General features: G+C 36.3%; 1 protein-coding gene across 2 annotated transcripts in view; it reads left to right on the plus strand.

Moving 5' to 3' along the window:
* The first annotated feature begins 9,111 nt into the window (after positions 1–9,111).
* The window catches only part of LOC132553575 (uncharacterized), a 42,815-nt gene continuing 26,466 nt past the window's right edge, over positions 9,112–25,460 (plus strand). Inside the window, exon 1 of one of the 2 annotated variants that reach the window (XM_060217830.1) lies at positions 9,112–9,706. In XM_060217830.1, coding sequence (XP_060073813.1) covers positions 9,685–9,706 — 22 coding nt within the window. In that variant the 5' untranslated portion in view covers positions 9,112–9,684. Of the gene's footprint in view, positions 9,707–16,025; positions 16,088–25,460 lie in introns of those variants that run through there. The other variant, XM_060217831.1, reaches the window with a different exon arrangement.

Genomic DNA, 25,460 nt, shown 5'->3' on the forward strand with positions numbered 1-25,460 from the left:
TCCAATTAAAAGAAGTAGAACGTTTAAAGAGTTTGACGCCGCGTTAACATTTTTACAAATGAATAGTTATTTGTTGATAGATGGTTTAAGCTGGTCTTGGATTTTGACTAGCTGAAGTCAATATTTAGTTCAGGGAAAAATTAAACGCAAATTTGTTTCAGGTTACGATCATTGTATACAAATGTAAAGAGAAGTATTAGACTAATACCGGATGGTACCAATTTAGTGCTTACTTGACTTCTGTATCTTTAGCTGTTCTTCGTGCCAACATTTAAATGCATCGTAATTTGTTGGAACTATTATTGGAACAAACAATCACTTAAGAAGTTTAAAAGTCATATTTTTATATTTATATGTATTACGGAACGTATTAAATATTACTTTCAATATAAAACGCTTCTGTGTTTCCCTACAGATACTCCAAGCACATGGAGTCTAAAATTTTCGATTACAAACAAACGCTTCAACAAATGAATATAATGATGACCTGTGACCTACATGTAGTTCTCCTCCGACAAGATCTTGTTCTACCTCTACTTATAACTATGGACCATTTCGGCACACAGTACTAGTAACAAGTGACTTAAGCATTATCCAAAACGTTAAGCTACCACAGCTTTTCATGAGGGGCCAAAAATATCATGAAACCCTTTCCACTATTTGGAATGTGAATTTCGAAATACTTATGAATTCCGTGGAAAACTGCCAGAGAGTGGGTGAATTGAGAACATGCCAAGTTGAATTTATTTTCAGAGTGGATTAAATTATTTCAGCCTATCATTCTTAAAAGAATACGCAGCTTAAAGTTTAATATGGGAATAAGACAAGTTGGCATTCCTTGATCCTGAAGTAAAAAATCCAAATATACATAATTGGTATGCTAATGTGCCTGCAGACAAGGCGTGTAATAACTGGACCCTTGCTTGCAGTCATTATTACATATCCTGCATACAAAAAGAATTAGACATCATTGACAACGGAGGAAACCCTACTCATACATCATCGAATCTTTCCAAAGAAGGAGAACTGGTTAAGCACGCTTCAGTATTGCAAACATTCAGGCTGCAAATTAATGATACGTACCTCCTTTGTTTATATTGGATTCCCAAAATGAACAAGAATTCATTTAGTTCTAATATCATTAACTGAAACCGATCCCTGGATTAAGAATATCATCTACTGTAACGGTTATCGTCTTTGTCGACATTCTGTCATTAGGCCTACCTTCAAACTCTCTGAAACCAGAGAAAGGGAAATCGGAGTATGTAACAAAGATTGTTATTATCATTCTCTCACCTTCGCATGTCAATGACACATCTTGATATGCTGTTACAATAAATTTCTCCAATGTCAATGGCGACCATCGGCCTCAACCGGAAAGATATCCGTCGTCTTGTGGATAGCGTCAGAAATCATGAGTGTATAAGGGATTATATCATGAAAATTCTCCAATAAAAACAGGCGTTACATAACCATTATTTACGAACAAAGGATACATACAATGTAGCGGATCTACATACGTATTCGTATCTAATGAAAATAACGCAATTCCATTTCAAACGGATATTACCAGATTGCTATTTTGTGGACACTCTGTTGTGTTCCGAAGGATGCCTTATAACGCAATTTATTTCAATTCAACCAGCAAGGTTTTAACCCTGGAGACATATTCGTACAAATCACTTGCTCGATCATAGCATTTCTAGCATAAATGCATATGTATAAGTGTTTGTAACATAATTTTTGTGACAAATAACATACATGTCATACATTTTTCTTAATCATTTATTTATTCGTCCTTCATCATAATTCAGAAATTGATGCCTGGCGTGTTTTGACCTGTCACAAAACAGATTTAGAAACATTTTGTGATTCAGTGCAAAACATTCACGGATGTGCTCCCCTGCAGCTCATGTCTGAACTACCGAACCTGTAGAAGGTGTTGCGTTACACGTGCATTGGGGCTGCGTACACTACGTAATTTGATTGACACCACTGAGATAACAGACCTTTCTAGAGCCGTATAGACAAGGGAGATAATGCGATAACGCAGGTCATAACGAGACATAAGAGAAATGGTAATTAACGTATGCATGACATGATATCTATTGCACACCACTCTTAAAGATAACGCCAAAAATATTTATGTCATTCGACGGAGTGATCTCCCTTTAAAACACCTGGATACGCGGGAATAATTTGTCTAATCAGGGACGAATAGTATATTGTTGACAATACAGATCATGATCTGGTTATAATGAATTAAAGTCTAAAATATGATTCCGACATTAATTCTTTGATAGCGATTCGATGTAGCAACTCACGTTTCCATGGGAAATTTTGTTTCAGTTGTGTAAATTACAATTGACAAATCATTCACAGAGACCAGAATTCTAAACTCTATGTAGAATGCTGTACATGGGCCAGATCCAGGTATGAAATTCCACTTCACCAACAAGTGTACAGGTATAGATTGGTCAGTTTTTCAATACTTAGACAAAAAAATATTATATGATGCTTTATTTTGCTTCTGTTGGCTTTCACTATTGAAACTTGTTCTGTCTTTGTTTTCTATGATAAAATTTCTTCTTAAGATGTATTGTCCATTCTTAATCGCCAGAGTCTGATGTTGCCTTCTCCATTACGTAAGAGAAAGCTTTTCGTCCCCTTCCTACGTATTATTCATGTAAGACTCCATCACCAGTGCTCTAGCTTTTGCCCGCACTTGCCATGAAATACCCATCGTCATACATTCCAGAGGGGTGTCGAAAGCCCACATGGGGGCCTGTCAGCGTCACTGCGCCGTAACACTATTAAACTCAACGATATAAAACAGGTTGAAATTATGACAATTTTCAAATAATTGAAAACAGACGTTTTAATTTTAAGATACATAACATGGATTTAGGTCAAGCGTCTTTGTATAAGTATAAAAAGAAATTAGTATTGGCTGCCGGCCAAGTCTGTGGGTTTAAGTCTTTTTTTTTATTTCAATAGTGTCTAAATATATATGGGAATAGTATATATAAACCTCTTCCAGATTTGTACATAAGATAATACCGGATAGTGTTTTCTTTCTGATATAATTTATATAAGGATAATAATTGTATTATTGCAAACGAAAACGAAAACAAATCAAAAAGATATGTTTGTTTATTTCAGTGGGACAATGTTATAAAATATATTCGATAGAACACACAAGTAATACATTACAAAGATGATTGAACAGAATTCTGGAACCTTTCACAACGGTCAGTTTTAATACGTGTCCTGACGCAACCAACATTATCTTAACTCATAAGATAGGCGAATTCTTAGCGATGGCTTTCTTCAATAGCCGATCTCCGATATTTTATCCCGTTAGTTGGAATTATCCTTTTATCTTACAACAAGAAAAAATCTTATCCAGTTGCAGAAATACTAATCTGCGCGTTCAACGTTCAGAACAACTTCCCGAAAAGTTCATTTTCCCTCGTTTTATCCGATATTATTTACCCAACAAAGGCTATGTAACTCTGAAGAGTTTAATTATCTCTATTAGACGATATGTAACAGTAAATATACTGGCCACTTGTAATGATGACGGGAACCTGTCACATATCGGAAGCCGCTCACCAGAAAGTGTCAATTTTCACAGCACCGTCATACTGACGAGTACATGTGCTTGAAATACAAACGAAGCTAAGCACCCTGGTAAACAGGACGCTGCCAAAAAGGACAGTGGAAGGTGCTTTTGTGGAATTTACAGATGAGGCCTTAAAATCGTTTTCATTCACTAGGATTTTCTCGATAGCTATCTCGTGCTGTGTTTGTTGTTATGCCCCATCACTACCGCGCCAATGCACGGTCGAGGACCGTGCGATAGCATGCTACCACAATAAGGTAGGATTTACTGTAAGCCGAATTTCAGTCTTGAGGAAGAAACACAAGTCATCCCCGCTAGTATAACACACAATCTCTGCCCAGAATATAATTGAAATATATTTTCATATGGAAGTATTAAATCCATCTGGATCAAATTAGACAAGGTACGTCAGTTATCAAAATAGTTTAGGTCTGAAATCATACTCACTTAGAGGATGTTACAGCGGAGGGGTTTATATCTCGCGGGCGATACCCGAACACTGCCTAATGTTTTCTGTTTATCTGGTTGGGTTTAAATGGTTGTCTCAGCCGTAGCTAATTTGTTCTATTAATATTTTTGTAGAATCTTTGTTCCATTAAATTCCAGACTGCCATAGTAATTAGCAAATATTTAAAATCGGGACAGGAACATTAAGATGTTTTATTGGGTTAATTTAAATCGATTTCCGTGGAAATGAGGCATTCAATGACTTCAGTATGATTTACGAATTAATAAACCTTGTGATTTGGGCAAACAGCAAAAGACATGTTCTTGTTCCGGCATATCTTCGTATGTACAATCTGTACTTATATCAGATAACTTGGGCGACATCCCGAATAACGGTGGCTGGTAGACTTACCTTGTACTTACAGCTTGGTACTTACTTCCATGATACAGCGATTACACAATTTATACTTTCAACTACTTTCGCACTTTTCGTGATAAAATTTAGTACCGCGCCAATCGCTCATCCAAAACAGCGTTCTGAATTTGTTCTCAAATCTCACACAAGCTTTATACATACATGTGTGTTATAATAGCTTTATGTATAGAAGCAAGATCATGAACCCATGTTGATTTTTTTTTCTTCCTTTTTTTCTTTTTTAGTTGCTGTGAAGTTCCACGGAGTCCTTTACAGCTCTTCAGTGATAGTATTTCTAAGACTAATTATTGACGTTGTATGCTGGAGGACATCGTCACTCTCACGAACTTATCCACTACAGTCAAAATCTTACTGGTTCATTTTCATATTCGTCGATTTGCGTATAATTAATACCTAACCCTAGGAACAGAATGACTTTAACTACTGATATTGTGACGGGAGCAAAGTACAAATAATGATGTATTACATATTACAGGATTTTATTACTGATCAAAAGTCTGACGTGGGGCATGACAAGCAATTATTAATTCTGTTTGACATGTAGCTTCAGACGAAGTACAATCACATTTGGCCTCCAAAACTATTACAGAATCACAGCCACCACATCCCGCCTTACCGTGAGAAAAAGGGCCCTTGTTCTCTGAAATCGGCCCGAATGCCTTTATTTCGTAAGCCCAAAGACTGCTGGACCTTTAAACTAGGTTCAGAAGCGTGATAATGAAAAGAAAAGCGTTTTCAAAGAAAAGAATTGTTAAAAAGAACAACTTTACGTCTGTGTTTGTTTTCTCTTTTAATGCATATAATGAATAAGAAACTTTGTTTTCAGTAAGACCTTAATGAGAATAACGTATAGAGTCAGATATCATTATCACCATTAAAGCAGTGCCGTTACACAGAACGGAAATACGAATACATTTAATACTATTTTTTAATACTTTATACTTGACGAAAACACTTGTCAATGTATCACTATGTTTTATACAGACTCTGAACGATGTGTCACTGATACATGTTTTATACAGACACTGGACGGTGTATCACTAACACATGTTTTATGCAGACACTGGACGGTGTATCACTAACACATGTTTTATACAGACACTGGACGGTGTATCACTGACACATGTTTTATACAGAAACTAGACAGTGTATCACTAACACAAGTTTTATACAGACACTACACGGTGTATCACTGATACATGTTTTATACAGACACAAGACGGTGTATCACTGACACATGTTTTATACAGACACTAGACAGTGTATCACTAACACATGTTTTATACAGACACTAGACGGTGTATCACTGACACATGTTTTATACAGAAACTAGACAGTGTATCACTAACACAAGTTTTATACAGACACTACACGGTGTATCACTGATACATGTTCAATACAGACACTAGATGGTGTATCACTGACACATGTTTTATACAGACACTAGAGAGTGTATCACTAACATAAGTTTTATACAGACACTACACGGTGTATCACTGATACATGTTTTATACAGACACTAGACAGTGTATCACTGACACATGTTTTATACAGACACTAGACAGTGTATCAATGACACATGTTTTATACAGACACTAGACAGTGTATCACTGACACATGTTTTATACAGACACTAGACAGTGTATCACTAACACATGTTTTATACAGACACTAGACGGTGTATCACTGATACATGTTTTATACAGACACTAGACGGTGTATCACTGACACATGTTTTATACAGACACTAGAGAGTGTATCACTAACATAAGTTTTATACAGACACTACACGGTGTATCACTGATACATGTTTTATACAGACACTAGACAGTGTATCACTGACACATGTTTTATACAGACACTAGACAGTGTATCAATGACACATGTTTTATACAGACACTAGACAGTGTATCAATGACACATGTTTAATACAGACACTAGACGGTGTATCAACGACACATGTTTTATACAGACACTAGACGGTGTATCACTGATACATGTTTTATGCAGACACTAGACGGTATATCAATGATACATGTTTTATACAGACACTAGACAGTGTATTACTGATACATGTTTTATACAGACACTACACGATGTATTACTGATACATGTTTAATACAGACACTAGAGAGTGTATCACTGACACAAGTTTTATACAGACACTACACGGTGTATCACTGATACATGTTTAATACAGACACTAGATGGTGTATCACTGACACATGTTTTATACAGACACTAGAGAGTGTATCACTGACACAAGTTTTATACAGACACTACACGGTGTATCACTGATACATGTTTTATACAGACACTAGACGGTGTATCACTGACACATGTTTTATACAGACACTAGACAGTGTATCAATGACACATGTTTTATACAGACACACAGTGTATCACTGACACATGTTTTATACAGACACTAGACAGTGTATCACTAACACATGTTTTATACAGACACTAGACGGTGTATCACTGATACATGTTTTATACAGACACTAGACGGTGTATCACTGACACATGTTTTATACAGACACTAGAGAGTGTATCACTAACATAAGTTTTATACAGACACTACACGGTGTATCACTGATACATGTTTTATACAGACACTAGACAGTGTATCACTGACACATGTTTTATACAGACACTAGACAGTGTATCAATGACACATGTTTTATACAGACACTAGACAGTGTATCAATGACACATGTTTAATACAGACACTAGACGGTGTATCAATGATACATGTTTTATACAGACACTAGACGGTATATCAATGATACATGTTTTATACAGACACTAGACAGTGTATTACTGATACATGTTTTATACAGACACTACACGATGTATTACTGATACATGTTTAATACAGACACTAGAGAGTGTATCACTGACACAAGTTTTATACAGACACTACACGGTGTATCACTGATACATGTTTAATACAGACACTAGATGGTGTATCACTGATACATGTTTAATACAGACACTAGATGGTGTATCACTGATACATGTTTAATACAGACACTAGAGAGTGTATCACTGACACAAGTTTTATACAGACACTACACGGTGTATCACTGATACATGTTTTATACAGACACTAGATGTATCGTTGGTACATATCGTGCTCTTTAACACTTATCCAGATTTTAAGATGTAAATGTTGAATTAACCTATTCATACAAAATAGAAATCACCCATCGTTTCCGTAAAGTTAACCCAACCACTGACTGACATTTTAATACTAAGTAAAGTTAACCCAACCACTGACTGACATTTTAATACTAAGCAAAGTTAACCCAACCACTGACTGACATTTTAATACTAAGTAAAGTTAACCCAACCACTGACTGACATTTTAATACTAAGTAAAGTTAACCCAACCACTGACTGACATTTTAATACTAAGTAAAGTTAACCCAACCACTGACTGACATTTTAATACTAAGTAAAGTTAACCCAACCACTGACTGACATTTTAATACTAAGTAAAGTTAACCCAACCACTGACTGACATTTTAATACTAAGTAAAGTTAACTCAACCACTGACTGACATTTTAATACTAAGTAAAGTTAACCCAACCACTGACTGACATTTTAATACTAAGTAAAGTTAACCCAACCACTGTCTGACATTTTAATACTAAGTAAAGTTAACTCAACCACTGACTGACATTTTAATACTAAGTAAAGTTAACTCAACCACTGACTGACATTTTAATACTAAGTAAAGTTAACCCAACCACTGACTGACATTTTAATACTAAGTAAAGTTAACCCAACCACTGACTGACATTTTAATACTAAGTAAAGTTAACCCAACCACTGACTGACATTTTAATACTAAGTAAAACCGTTTAACGAATTACTATATAAGTCGACTGATGCAGCCATGTAGTGTCCTGTAGAAGTATAATTCTTGTTTCTTTAAAACGACTGGGAAATGGTGAAACTGGGCGATTTATTTTGAGGATTTATATTTCAAGTTAAACAGAAAAGTCAGATCATGTAAACCAATGTAGAGTTTTCGCGTTTCATTAACTTGAACGATAAAATTGTATATATAAAATGGTACTTAAAATTTCTTATATGAAATATGTTTTTTGTACAGTGATATATATATTTGTGATAATCAAGCACCGTTCATTAGCCGAGACAATAGAATACAATAGAAATCGCACCTTTGCTTTAATTATCAGCTACTCAGTTACTGGACATTTGCTCTCCTTCAGTATGATGTCATGTATCAACTTTCAATCTATTATAAGATGTTGAAGGAGACAACAATACATTTCTGGACATGCTCTCAACATCAGTAATTTCCTCTCGGGTAACCCACGTGCAGTAGGAACATTTAATCCGATGTCAGTCTCTGACACCTCACAACACACACCGAAGTATATATATATAAACATATCTATAACACGTGTATCGCCGATCGTAGTAATAAGCCATGTTCCTCTATCTAGCTGTTGATTGGCTGCCCAGATATACACATTACGACTTGGCCAGCCCCTCGACCAACCGCTGCATGTCAGCCTCTGTACCAGCCTTGTCTCACGCGAGTATACTCACCGGACTGGTAACGGTGAACCCTGCCTCCGGATACTCTCGTTAATGAATTCATCATTTTTCACATCGGAGGGGGTAAAGTTGTTCATGACCCGTGTAACGCGGAAACTCCACATCGAAATCCTCTGGATCTTAACTTCTGTTTAATACCTCCTGTTGTAGCGAAGGACACTCTACCATCTAGTTCCAATTTCATATTTTTCAACCGACTTTTTTTTAATGGATTTGCATCTTCCTGATTGTCAGAGTTGTTTTGTGTTTACTTCGGGAAACTTTTAATGTCAGACACTTCTATCTTGTCTAGTTTCGGTTTCATTTCAACATCATGTTTTCTGTTTGACATTGAACATAAAGTTATGGAATAGTGTTTGGTTGCGAATCAAACATCTGACTGGATTAAATATTCCTCGGATTGATAAAAAACGAAAGTGCTTTCTGGATGTGTTTTGATGTGAAATTCTAAGAAACATAATGGATATACACAGTTATCTTTAAGGATGGAAATTAATATCTAAGCCCATGAGAAAAATAATATATTATTGACCAACAACAAGTGTTTGTGTACGATATTTCAGGAATTCACATCTCCTCATGGCCAAGCTGTTTGTTACAAGTAAGTAAAACAATTATTATCTAGAAGTATTTTTTCATATTCTTAACTCCTACCGAAATGTAATCCATTTTTCTTTTTTTTCTTTTTTTCTGCTTTTTTTTTTTCAATGTACTTACAATTAGATACGATAACAGGTAAGCCTTAATACGTTCTCTCCTGTATTTCATTATATTAACATATGTATTAATTTCTGTTAATGTTATGTAATACCACCATAAAAGGTTTAAATAAAATTACACAATAGAACAAAGAGAAAAAACAAGCAACGAAGATCCTGGTAAAAAAAGGATGAAAACAGAAGAAAAAGATATAAAAGACACAGTCGATTTCATTGGCTTATTTATATAGCGCTCTATGATAAAATGTCTATAAAAAAAACTATTGTTCTTTAAAGGGTTATTATGTTATTTTAAGCACGTCTTTATTTCTGTTTTCTTCATTCATATATATTGGTTATTTCGGCATGTATTTGATGATTCACTCATTGTGTAAATCACCAAGCTGTCTATGATAATGTAGCTGGCAGGCTGATGTGCCCTTCCTACCCAACACAGATTTACTCATTCATATTTAATATCGTCAGTATTTTCCTTCCTTCTTATGATAGGATTACAAATAATGTCGTCTTAAGTGATAGTCATACTTCTGATGTGTACCCCCATACTACGAAAAACACACATTTAGTTCTTGTTTCTCATGAAAAACATGTAATAAAGCAATTTTGGTTGCCAAGGATATTTTCCAACTAGCGTACACCTACTTAATTACCTGACTATGTGCGTCTTTAAATGAGAGAACAAATTATTTGTTTTCCCCTAAAATAATCCCTTTGACATTTTATCTTGACTTTTTATAAAGAAAATAAACAAAGTGCATATCTAATTATCCCTTGTAGAAAAAATCTTCTCATTATTTTTTACGAGGGAGCATTAAGTATGTAAAAGAAATCGATGACACGGTCGGTTGTCTGAACCTGATTCTGGGTGGCGTCAATTACATACAGCTATTTAACTTCTGCTGAATGACTATGTGCTGCAAGTGTTATGGAATCCGGTTTCACCATTCGGCGCAAGAACGAATAAGTTTTAGGATTTAATTAATGTAATAAATTAATATCGGATGTCTAAAGGTGCAGGAACTTTGCGATAATAGACCGGGTTATTTCCTGACTTTTTCCTCTGATACCTATATACCTGTTAGATGTTTTCAGACTAACAGTTGTCATTAATTACATGTTAATACAAAATTCCTGTCTCAGATTAGCGATAAATCTAATACTTTTACGTGTTACAGATATAACACAAACGTAATACCTATTTTCTGACGTTCCTGTAAAGTATATATCTAACACGTGTTCTCGGCATTACCTTATTCCTTATAATTATAAAGACAATGGTGATTTTATCAACGTTTTGTTTCCAGCCAATATCGTGGTCTCTAACTTCACAATAAATGTAGATATTCTCAGTGATATTGTGTAAGACACATTTAAAATGTCTTAGTTTCATATTTCAAGACAAGATATGGTAATGAACGTATAGAAACATCCGTCCGTCCGCCAGTCTGTCCGTAACAAAGTTTCGAAGATGTGTAAGGATGCAGGCTGGACGAATCCTTAAACATATTAGCTGGTCTAGACAGATTTGATTTTAATATACATTTTGTAGAGTGATTACACATGGTTATGACGAACTGTAATTAGGAAATAAGATAACTTAATACGGTTCAAACTAAAAATGTTCCACTTTGCGGTGTTGTAGTGAAAGATAAAAGAGAAGTTTGGCGTGAACAGATTGTTGTGAGAGAGAACATGTGTACTGTTAAGTGCCTGGATTGTCTCATAAACAAAATAAACTGGTCTGACTTTTACGTTACATCATATGTTATCAAATGAATGGATACCACCCCCTCAAAATGGCGGCGGACGACCTTATATGTTGTATATACATGTATGTAGAAATCTTTATTTTCGAAATTAAATGTCTGTATATTTTCGTCAGGAACTGACGAGATAGTCGCATAGTATGGTACCATACATTGATACAATTTTATACACAACGTTACTAAGAGTGTCATCTTTGGTTTTAACTGATAAAGCCTGTAGTCAATTTATAGCACGGAATTTCAAAATCTTGAATCTATGGTTAATGATAGAAAGTATTGCGAGTAAGTACGGTATGATATCACCAAGCTGATATCAAAATCGGATTTCTTTTGAGTGAGCATTTCTGCTATAAGGTTCTGATGCCCGACGTGAATGTCTGTATGTATGTAGTTGGAAAGTTGTTGCGAGGATGTAAAACTTGAAACAAAAAACACGAACACTGCTTAGACAGCAAGAATACCGTATAATATTTTTTGCGCTACCACAATATGCCGTTTTTGCATCCTAACCAATTTAACATTATGGATATATTCGTGGTGTATATCTTGTTACCTGCCGTTAAGTTACCCCTCTCGTCGTTCCTGGTAATTCACAATGTTCAACGAATACACCAATGTGTTGGGGGAGAATATGGATCCCGCCACGTACAGAACAATGCAAGACATATTATGTGCACAAATACACCTCACCAGATGATAATGAAGATGATGAGGGGAGATGAGGATGACTAGACTAGCGTCTGCATCTAATCAGGTCTGGACACGACGGTGTACAGTGCAAATACCGAGTATTACGTGGAGCACGAACAGAGTACACCGTATAACGCAGAACGATAACGGCCACTAGTTCATGGTGTCAAATTGCTACTCACACAATGTAGGAAGATAACGACCTCCAGGAACATATATCAGGTTCGTCCCCAATGCTTTGAGGTTGTAGAGGGTAGGAGAGATAACCAACTGTTGTTGTAACGCGATCCCCTCCCCACCCCCGCCGTGACGGTATCGTGAGATACAAACATTTTTTCGAAGATTTTCGGTCATTTGAATAATTTACATCCATAAAAAACAAATGAATCCATCACGGTAACTAGACGGATGCGATATTAAAATAGTTCATTTCCGCCCTGGCCTTGACCTTGTCAGGAAAACCACATCTTTAGGGTAGAAGGAAAGACTACCTACCAATGATATTGCGTCTACGACTGAAAATAAACATTCTATGCTACATTTACCAACAGACGATTTCATAATGTGACAAACATGTTCGGCTTTACAAAACGACATAGCCATGAACTTCTCAAACTTTAAAACGAAAAGGGATATCTTTTATCGACCCTGTATGAAATGGAGTATAAATCAAAAATATGTTATCACAATATGGAATATTTATGACACTATACAAATTTAAAACATTTGCAGACCATTGCTTTCCTTTGAAGTCGAGATTCTAAAATTTTTGACATCATGTATTAATCTTCGTGTCCCGACTGTGATGTCATATCCTACAATAAACAAATAACATTGTTAACATTCCTCAAACACAAAACATACTGCAGTTTCATTCGGAGTTGTCGTTGTTTATAAGAATTAGGAAGAAGAAATACAAATATGTGAAAATTCGTCCTTGAACCTTTTGCCTTATCTGTTCCTTGACAGTCTTAACGCACAAGGAAATAATGCAAGTGTGCAGAAAAAGTGGGTCACTTTCCAACAATGCTAAATTGTTCCTTATCCACAATCCGTCAGAGCATCATTAATCCGTTATCCGTGCGTTCTATTGAGATTGACGTGTCTATATAAACTAACGAGGACGTAAGGCGGAGATGACGTTATCTTCTGTCTCTATCTGGTGTTCAGTCATCATTCCGTGTCGTATGCTGCCAAAGTCACTATGTCTCTATCAGAAGAGGCCACGTGGACCCTGTCAGGTCGGGGACACCATTAAACTCTGAGAAGTTCTAAGTAAATCTGTTTACAAAGTCCTTAGCCTTTCTGTAGACGGATTAATATTATTAAGCAGCGTAGTCAGTAAGGGATTGCATGTCCATTATTCAAGGAATCGGAAACACAACCAAGAAATTACAGGTGTTTCAGAAGGCTAAGCGTCTTCTGCTTCATAGCATACTTACCATTCTGTCTTGGCAAATCGTAGTAAGCAACATCATGTTGCCAAATATAAACTAATTTAACAACCAACAGGAATACTAACAAGGATCGAACTCACATTCAGGATATATCGAGCTTTGGTACTTTTAATTGACCGTCATATGGCCGATTTGACTGCTTAGAATTTATTTCTTTATTCCAAACAAGTATTGATACATTCCATGAATGACTATTAATATGATGTTGTCAAAAAATATAGTAAAATGGATTACAGTGGAGGGAGAGATGCTTTCTATTGTGGTACAGAGTAGTTTGCTTAACTCGTTGTATATCTAACTAAAGTTAAACAAAAAATACAACTCTTTGACACTGAATTTAATTAGCTCTGACGTTCTGTTTAGTTGATATAAATCAGCACGTTTTTATCTTTATGATGAAAATTAAACAAGATTCGCGTAAACATTATCTATGGGTCACCTTCCGGTCAAATCCAACATGGCGGAGTTTGAACACTGCAGATAGTATTTATCACTTGGTGCGGACATAAACACATAATTAGTTTTTCCGTGTGTGTGTGTGTGTTGTCCTACAGTAATGAGAAAGTATCGACGAACAGCCTCAACGAGACGTTATGATAGAGCGCACATGCTGCACGTGTAACATCTGGTTCAGCATGTGTAATCCTATACTGATGATTGAAATATAACAAGATACTCCGAATCCTAGGTTACTGTCAATACCGTTGTATCTCCGAGACATTTATGAAACTTGAAGAAGGATGGTTCACACGATAGTCTTCATTTACGATAAAAGGTTGACTGTGTTACCCTACCGTACATAAGTTCAATAACAACCACTTTGCCCTATAATATAGATGTGTTGACTCATACTTCTTGTTTCAAGTGAAATAACACTCACTCGCATCATTCTACCAAGAGGCTAAAGATGGTAGAGCCAAATTCATTCTGCCTCTAGCCTCGAATTTCCATCATTTGCAAATGTAAACGCACCCCTACACTTCAAAACTCGATCACGAGTATAGCATTTCTTCTGAAACCCATTACCGAAAACCAAAATCTAATATGCTGATGTATTGCCGTATCTGTTATCTTAATTCATTAAGATAATAAATCATCTTTTGTAAAAATATATTTTTAATTACATTTCTGCCTTTTTTAAATATAATATTTCAAGACTGATATTATTTTCGTATTTTGTTAATTTCCGTTTGGGTAGTCTTGGGAACATCGATGTAAGCATAAAATAGTAAATATTTACAGGTTAGCGTTTCAAGGTTGTAAATAAATCGGTCTGAAAGAGTTTATTTTCTTTGACAGCTCTATGCAATGTATCCTCTACAAATCCATAAATAACAAACGCCGTTTAAGTGTTGGTGTAGGGCAGTGTAAAAATGTAAATCTGCAACATCATGATCTTCACAAGGTAAACATTCCCGCACTAACACAAACATGCGAACAGATCATGCACTGCATCCACCGCCTCTCACTTGACAGTAAGGCTGTCAAAAAACAACTATCGTGAAAACAAGTACAGCAGGATTCCAACACATTGCTCCTCATTTTTACATTACAAAACAAAAGAAAAAGGAGCATTTTGCCAAGAAATGAATCTTCGAGGCCTTTAGTTATTTTAGTGGGTATGAAATGCATGTTAAGGCTGGGGTCTTTACCGTTCGTCTCTCGCAGTGAATGTCATAGCGAAATAATGAACATGTAATTATATTAACTACACAGATACAAGCTTGTCAATGATAAATCAAATGTTAACTACGTAGTTATAAAGCTTAGTGTAGCATTCGGGTCTCGTTTTCTGGCCTGACGTTTCATTTTTATTATTTCTTTTCTATTTTTTTCTTTGAAGGTTTTGTGATATTTTTCGTAAACATGTTTGGTTCATTCAGTCTCACTAAACGCAGAATCGCGCGCTTTCCCTTCAAAACATAGAAAACAATACCAGGAGGTATACCGAGATTAAAGTTCATCCGGTGTAACGCCCATAGGGACACGGTGTCAGCTTATCTTGTGTTCTTAACACTAGATTAAATCTCGTACAGCGAGATAAGAGGTGTTATCTGTTGATCTGATAACGTGACGTTACAGCACAGTCTTCGGCGCTAGCTCAACATCCTGACGATACCAAGAATCCAGTAAAAAATACCGTCCGAATACACCCATAAGTTTGGAGCGGGAAGTGAGTCGCTCATTAACAAGACTTGGGAGCTGACAGCTTGTCATGTCGCTGGGGTGAAACACTGATGGTTACATAAACGGTTCTATGTGTGAGGCACTTGGCACCGCCTCCAGGTGGAGTAGTACATACAAACGTATTCTACGGAGCAATGTTAACATTAGTTTCCCATAGAAAACAGTAAGTAGCTTAATACTGCCGATTCCCTGCAGTTTTACGCGATAGCATTACAAACCTGCAAACATTGACGTTAACTTAAACATTTCGTGATTTTATTGTTAGCTAGGGTACTGAATAAGAGGAAATTAAAAAAAAATCACTATTCATCAGAAAATAATTATTCAGTGCAAGAAGAATAAAAGCGTGAACACGCACCGCTGAATCGCTTACGACTGTCGGAAAACTCACTATAATATATTATTTTGGGGTCAGGTTGCTGTTCTGGACAAGACTTGTGGCTGTAGATTGCAGTACACTGTTACCATGGTCATGACTTGTGGCTGTAGATTGCAGTCCACTGTTACCATGGTCATGACTTGTAGCTGTAGATTGCAGTCCACTGTTGCCATGGTCATGACTTGTGGCTGTAGATTGAAGTCCACTGTTACCATGGTCACGACTTGTGGCTGTAGATTGCAGTCCACTGTTACCATGGTCATGACATTTGGCTGTAGATTGAAGTCCACCGTTGCCATGGTCATGACTTGTGGCTGTAGATTGCAGTCCACTGTTACCATGGTCATGACTTGTGGCTGTAGATTGAAGTCCACTGTTGCCATGGTCATGACTTGTGGCTGTAGATTGAAGTCCACTGTTACCATGGTCATGACTTGTGACTGTAGGTTGCAGTCCACTGTTGCCATGGTCATGACTTGTAGCTGTAGATTGAAGTCCGCTGTTACCATGGTCATGACTTGTGGCCGTAGATTGTAGTCCACTGTTGCCATGGTCATGACTTGTGACTGTAGATTGAAGTCCACTGTTGCCATGGTCATGACTTGTGGCTGTAGATTGCAGTCCGTTGTTGCCATGGTCATGACACGTGGCGAAAGTGTAGACCACTTTTGTCATAGTCAGTAGTTGTTACTATGGAATGCGGTTAACTGTTGACATTGGCAAGGTGTGGCTGAAGTTAATTGTTGCTAAGGGCAAGACTTATGGATTTCTATATAGTCACCTGCTATATATGTTAGCCTTGTTGTGGGATTAATTTGACTGTAGGCCTGTTCAAATGCTACATTCAGGTGTTACTTGACATTTTAACACTTCAAGTCTTTCTGCAGAACTTCGGTCATGTGCTAAACTCTGCCTTCTGGAACAGCAAACTGACCGGCGCACATTTGAGTACAACCATCTCTGCACCCTTCCTTAATTTATCAGAATCAATCTGCACCAGTGCTTTCTTCTTTCAATACTACACATATTGATGCTCTTCACCTTTGCCAAGTGTTCAATTATCACACTCTCTACCACCATTCACACCAGCTCGTCCCCACCCCTACACTCTCTGTAACTCCCAGACTTAGTTGGATGTCGCCCAGCCTTCACTACAGAACTTAATGACCACAATACATACACAACACGATACCAGAGAGCCTTCCAAGTGTTTACTATCCGTAATTCACTAACATTTTGATGTTTGTAAAGATAAATGGTTTAGATTGAAACAATGTGTAGCATTGTTCCATTTTCAGTACCTGTAAAAGATGATTGAACATATTCGCCATTAAATTTCCCATCCTGAATGGAACTCTCACCACCGATGGGCGGCACCTCGATAACAACAACGACATGGATATGAGGCCGCGTCAATAATAAGGTGTCACCATTTAAAAACTTTTTATCTTGAACCTGTAAGGCACTTCTACACCAAATTGTTATTCATATTAATGAAGGTTATACATTGGCATTTTCATAGGTTATTTTTGCAACCTCATCAACCTAAAATGGATTCCAACACAGTATCATAATGTCATTATCTAAATGACTTCCCATAGAACACATGTGTAGGGTTTATACCCAGTCTAGTTATTACTTAATGATAAACTAAGAGTGAGCTAATCATCGGTACTGTCTCGTAATACCAGTCTATCTTAGTCAAACAGGACTGTGTTAATCTAATTATTCCTCATTAACACGGGTCATGTATCTGCTTCTAATGACGCCTCGTCAATCAGTTGGAAAGCCGGCCATGACAAGGCGCATTATCACCAGCCCAGCCTAATTACCCGTGTGTATGTCTGACATTCATGTATCCCTCCGCCATCAACAGAACAAGTTCACTTTCCTTGCTGTCAGTCGGATGCAGGTGCTTTAGGCTAGTAATTCCCCACCATCATTTACACAAATTTAAGTTATATGGTAAGACATTGTCTAACGATGTCTAATGTTTATTCCAAAATGACACTTTCCTTTTATTGGGGTATCTTTATACCTTTCATGCGATAAGAACGCAACGATATCACTTCAACTATGAAATGATACCGGTTATTATAGAAGGGAGACAATCGACAGGATGGGAGAGTGAGGACGTTGATATGGGCGTAGGATAATGCCAACGAAGTGCCGAGATAAAATAAAAATCATCTTCTTTTTGTTCTGTCTATCAAAAATAGAGATTACGCTTGCATGCAGGTGCAGGACTCTAAAATGCCTTGTTGAAGTGACGCATTCTTGGCATCCGAAGGTATCCCTTTCACTAAGCGTTTTACTCTAATTCTCAACCGTTCTTTCTGATATCAAGATACGGTTGGAAACCTAGATACGTATGTCATAGTATTTCTTTCAGATAGATTCCCGGTATTTCTAAGTCACACATCAAAGGAAATCAGATGGTACCTATTTTATATTGAAAATTACACACCGTATCCTATACGGTTTATGTGATTTGATTTGCATGCACAGCTTTCAAATTACAGTGCATGATGTTGCACTTTCATCAGCGTTTGAAGAATCCCTGTGATATCGTCCGTTTTGATTTACGAGTAAATGTGTTTTTCACGTGTAGAGGTCTATATGTGATCATCTGGTTTGTAGAGACCACGTGGTTCCACTACAAAAGTGGATAACGACATCGGATCTGCATTTACGGCTATTTTTGGGTTAGATGATTCTAACGTATTATATCACTTATGTATTGGTCTGCAGAAACAGAATAGATATATACAGCTCCTCTGTCTTAATATGCGTTAAACTCAGCAGGAAGGGCGTGGCATTGTATCTGAAGTTACCATTGCATGATTGTAAGATATGACTGAACTACAGAATATACTTTTCGTTTTAATGTCGTTACGGCACTACATATCAATCTACTGAAATGGTACCTCTATGCTTCCTGTCGGACCGCTCACCATTGACTGTAGACTGACTACCAGCTCCTAAGTTAGCGAAACACCTAGCTGAATTTGTCTACTAGCTTTCTTCCTGTGAAGTGTCAGAGCTATCAAAGAGATCATGAGTCTGAGACTGTTATTTTATTGACTGAACATTCTAGAAACAGGGGCAAGACTGGCTAGCCCAGTATATTGTGACTGGACAGGTACCATGTTGTTTTGTCCAGGTTAGGTCATTTCAGTGTTAGAGCTGTATAAAAACGTCCGTTTGTGGTCCTTTTTCATTGGGCACTGTCCTCGTATGACCTTTGCTGATTGTGCCTCCCTAGATACTCGTATTATATGAGTGGCCGAAACGAGCGTGAAAAGGACCGGGGTTGCCTGCCCGACGGCGTGGGCTTCCTCATCATATTGTAAAAACAAGCGCAATTAACAAAAGCGGATCGCTTGTTTAAAAGTTGTTATAAAAATTATAGTATCATGTGTGTAAGCTTACATTTAGTTATGGTCCTCTCTGCGCAGTATCTATATTGGGTAGATATACAGGAAATTAGAGATACCCGGGAGATATAAGCCATCAAGGTATCCGCCATCTTTAGAAGACTTTTTCCAGACTTCTCTCTTATATGGCTTCATGTAGATTTAGATAATTGTTTTTACATATGTTTCAGGGCGGATGGAATATTGCGTGATGTCCTAATTCTAGTATTTACAACTGACTCTACGTTATTTTGTAGTATATAGCTCAGAAACGTAATGATAATGAAAGTGTTCTTTATAGTTGGGTAAGTCGTGTCTTGGCTTGGAGGTCTCACACACCAATCGTATCGTCGTGCCCGTTTCAATTTCCTTATGGATTGTTGCTTTACTTTTCGTTAATAATTCCGTTTAATTTGAATTATCTTTTAATTAATGTTTTTGCTATATTGCTTTATTTACCGACCTAGAGAGACAACAGTAGACTGTACAGTAATCTTCCTGCGACAACAAAAGGCAATTATGTACAAAGTTGCCTATGGAAGCTTCAGCAGGCGTTTCAGTTGACCTTGGAGAGTCACTTAAGGTCTCAGTGTGGGCCGTCTGAATACTCTTTTAAATACTATAACAGATTTGTGGAATGTTGATGAGAGAAACGTTAATACAATGTAGTTACGCAATATAATGTTGACGACTTTACATTATAACACTACAATCCTTCAGTCGATATCAGATATAATGTTGACGACTTAACCTTTTAACCCACTTAACCTTATAACACTGCAATCTCAGTCGATATCAGACATAATGTTGACGACTTAACCTTATAACACTACAATCCTCAGTCGATATCAGACATAATGCTGCTGGCTTAACCTTATAACACTACAATCCTCATTCGATATCAGACATAATGCTGCTGGCTTAACCTTATAACACTACAATCCTCAGTCGATATCAGACATAATGTTGACGACTTAACCTTATAACACTACAACCTCAGTCAATATCAGACATAATGTTGACGATTTTACAGTATAACACTACAACCTCAGTCGATATCAGACATAATGTTGACGACTTAACCTTATAACACTACAATCCTTCAGTCGATATTAAATATAATGTTGACGACTTAACCTTATAACACTACAATCCTTCAGTCGATATTAAATATAATGTTGACGACTTAACCTTATAACACTACAATCCTCTTTCGATATCAGACATAATGTTGACGATTTTACCTTATAACACTACAACCTCAGTCGATATCAGACATAATGTTGACGACTTAACCTTATAACACTACAATCCTCATTCGATATCAGACATAATGTTGACGACTTAACCTTATAACACTACAATCCTTCAGTCGATATCAGACATAATGTTGACGACTTTACCTTATAACACTACAATCCTTCAGTCGATATCAGACATAATGTTGACGATTTTACCTTATAACACTACAACCTCAGTCGATATCAGACATAATGTTGACGACCTTTACATATGACATAATGTTGACGACTTACCTTATAACACTACAATCCTTCAGTCGATATCAGACATAATGTTGACGACTTTACCTTATAACACTACAATCCTTCAGTCGATATTATATATAATGTTGACGACTTAACCTTATAACACTACAACCTCAGTCGATATCAGACATAATGTTGACGACGACTTTACCTTATAACACTAACCTTATAACACTACAACCTCAGTCGATATCAGACATAATGTTGACGACTTAACCTTATAACACTACAATCCTTCAGTCGATATTAAATATAATGTTGACGACTTTACATTATAACACTACAACCTCAGTTGATATCAGACATAATGTTGACGACTTTACATTATAACACTACAACCTCAGTCGATATCAGACATAATGTTGACGACTTAACCTTATAACACTACAATCCTTCAGTCGATATTAAATATAATGTTGACGACTTTACATTATAACACTACAATCCTTCAGTCGATATCAGACATAATGTTGACGACTTAACCTTATAACACTACAATCCTTCAGTCGATATTAAACATAATGTTGACGACTTTAGTTGATTATAAACACTACATTATAACACTTCAGTCGATATTAAATATAATGTTGACGACTTAACCTTATAACACTACAATCCTCTTTCGATATCAGACATAATGTTGACGATTTTACAGTATAAAACTACAACCTCAGTCGATATCAGACATAATGTTGACGACTTTACATTATAACACTACAACCTCAGTCGATATCAGACATAATGTTGACGACTTAACCTTATAACACTACGATCCTTCAGTCGATATTAAACATAATGTTGACGACTTAACCTTATAACACTACAACCTCAGTCGATATCAGACATAATGTTGACGACTTAACCTTATAACACTACAATCCTTCAGTCGATATCAGACATAATGTTGACGACTTAACCTTATAACACTACAATCCTTCAGTCGATATCAGACATAATGTTGACGACTTTACATTATAACACTACAACCTCAGTCGATATCAGACATAATGTTGACGACTTAACCTTATAACACTACAATCCTTCAGTCGATATTAAATATAATGTTGACGACTTAACCTTATAACACTACAATCCTTCAGTCGATATAAGACATAATGTTTTCTACTTATCCTTATAACACTACAATCCTTCAGTCGATATCAGACATAATGTTGACGACTTAACCTTATAACACTACAATCCTTCAGTCGATATTAAACATAATGTTGACGACTTTACATTATAACACTACAATCCTTCAGTCGATATCAGACATAATGTTGACGATTTTACATTATAACACTACAATCCTTCAGTCGATATCAGACGTAATGTTGACGACTTAACCTTATAACACTACAATCCTTCAGTCGATATCAGACGTAATGTTGACGATAATTTACCTTATAACACTACAATCCTTCAGTCGATATCAGACATAATGTTGACGACTTAACCTTATAACACTACAATCCTCATTCGATATCAGACATAATGTTGACGACTTAACCTTATAACACTACAATCCTCATTCGATATCAGACATAATGTTGACGACTTAACCTTATAACACTACAATCCTTCAGTCGATATTAAACATAATGTTGACGACTTAACCTTATAACACTACAATCCTTCAGTCGATATCAGACGTAATGTTGACGACTTTACATTATAACACTACAATCCTTCAGTCGATATCAGACGTAATGTTGACGACTTAACCTTATAACACTACAATAACACCAATTCAGTCGATATCAGACATAATGTTGACGACTTTACATTATAACACTACAATGATATCAGACATAATGTTGACGACTTTACATTATAACACTACAATCCTTCAGTCGATATCAGACATAATGTTGACGACTTAACCTTATAACACTACAATCCTTCAGTCGATATTAAACATAATGTTGACGACTTTACCTTATAACACTACAATCCTTCAGTCGATATCAGACATAATGTTGACGACTTTACATTTAACATACAATAACCTACAACCTCAGTCGATATCAGACATAATGTTGACGACTTAACCTTATAACACTACAATCCTTCAGTCGATATCAGACGTAATGTTGACGACTTAACCTTATAACACTACAATCCTTCAGTCGATATCAGACATAATGTTGACGATTTTACATTATAACACTACAATCCTTCAGTCGATATCAGACATAATGTTGACGATTTTACATTATAACACTACAACCTCAGTCGATATCAGACATAATGTTGACGACTTTACATTATAACACTACAACCTCAGTCGATATTAAACATAATGTTGACGACTTAACCTTATAACACTACAATCCTTCAGTCGATATTAAACATAATGTTGACGACTTAACCTTATAACACTACAATCCTTCAGTCGATATCAGACATAATGTTGACGACTTTACCTTATAACACTACAATCCTTCAGTCGATATCAGACATAATGTTGACGATTTTACATTATAACACTACAATCCTTCAGTCGATATCAGACATAATGTTGACGACTTGATAAAAATATAAAGTATCGATGGCTAATGGAATCACGAGCTGGTTTACATTTTTGTGTGTACATTAAATATCTGTTGAAATATTATTTATGAAATACTCTTTTCTGTATCTTATATATACGATATACCTCTATAATGATCTTGGTATGTTAACTGTGCTGTTAAGAGAAATGAGCAGACTAATGAACCCCTCCTGCCAAGCCTCCCCCTCCCGTGATATTACTGAGAGGATTACGAGTGTTCAACATAATGTTTCCCAATACTGCATGTACCTTTGATCGTTAACGAAAACCAAACTTTCTGGGATATTTTTTGCCACAAATAATGCATAACTTTGTATGAAATTGATTTAAAAAATGATATTTAAAAAAATATTCTAATTATCTTCTGTACATCTAGGCTTACATCTGTTTTTGGTTATTCTTTTGTCGGGTATATACTGTTTTAGTGTTTAGAGAAGAAATTCTGATTAACGATATTACCATCATACATGCACTGGTGAATGTCTAATATTCATTTTCCTCCCGACAAGTTTCATAATTATTCGCCTTATTAAGGAATGCGATGATTAAAATTCTACTCAACAGTTAGGACAGGACTTTATACGCATTAAATTACAGGAGATAGAAACAGAAATTTTCATGGATTTATGCCGGTAGCTTGAACAGTTTTGATAAAAGAAGAGATCATGACTCTGTCATATGTTTTATTTTATTTTCACATTTTTATCTAATTAAACGCGAATGTGAGCGGCAATGTTATCACGGAGATGATGAGATGTAATCCACGTGTTTGTTAACATGTAACTTGGACTAAAAAAAAAACAAGATAATACCAACATGTCAACATAATCATAACCGTACCACAAATTCAATAAATCTAGGGCAAAATATGAACTATAGACATATTTAAACGGAGACTCCAGAGAAAGTACAAGGATGATAAGACCAGGTGTTCCGGAAAAATAAGCGTCACTTTTCATTTTTCCTCACAGCATATAGAGAGGCACATATACTGATTTCGTAGTTTGTGACAAATACTTTTCAAAGACAACAAAGTTATTTTTAAAAAATGGTATCATTATCAAGTTTGTAAACCTTCCAGTCGGGATTTTGACGTTAATTTCGACCAATTTGAATTTCTTTAATTCATCTACTAGGTTAGTTCAATTTCGGTCATAAGCATCATTGAGGAGTCCTAGAAGGACCAAACATGTGCATGATTCAGAATCGCTGACGAGTCCTAGAAGGACCAAACAGCTGTATGATGTAGCATCACTGATGAGTCCTAGGAGGACCAAACATGTATAAGATGCAGTATCAATGACGAGTCCTAGAAAGACAAAACAGCTGTATGATGTAGCATCACTGACGAGTCCTAGAAGGACAAAACAGCTGTATGATGTAGCATCACTGACGAGTCCTAGAAGAACCAAACAGGTGTATGATGTAGCATCACTGACGAGTCTTAGAAGGACCAAACATGCGTATGATTCAGAATCACTGATGAGTCCTAGAAGGACCAAACATGTGTATGATGCAGTATCACTGACGAGTCATAGAAGGACCAAACATTGTATAATGTAGCATCACTGACGAGTCCTAGAAGGACCAAAGAGTGGTATGATGTAACATCACTGACGAGTTCTAGAAAGACGAAACAC

This window comes from Ylistrum balloti, unplaced genomic scaffold (assembly GCF_031769215.1).
Source record: "Ylistrum balloti isolate Yb309-2 unplaced genomic scaffold, AGI_CSIRO_Ybal_v1 Utg370338, whole genome shotgun sequence".
Lineage (NCBI taxonomy): Eukaryota > Metazoa > Mollusca > Bivalvia > Pectinida > Pectinidae > Ylistrum > Ylistrum balloti.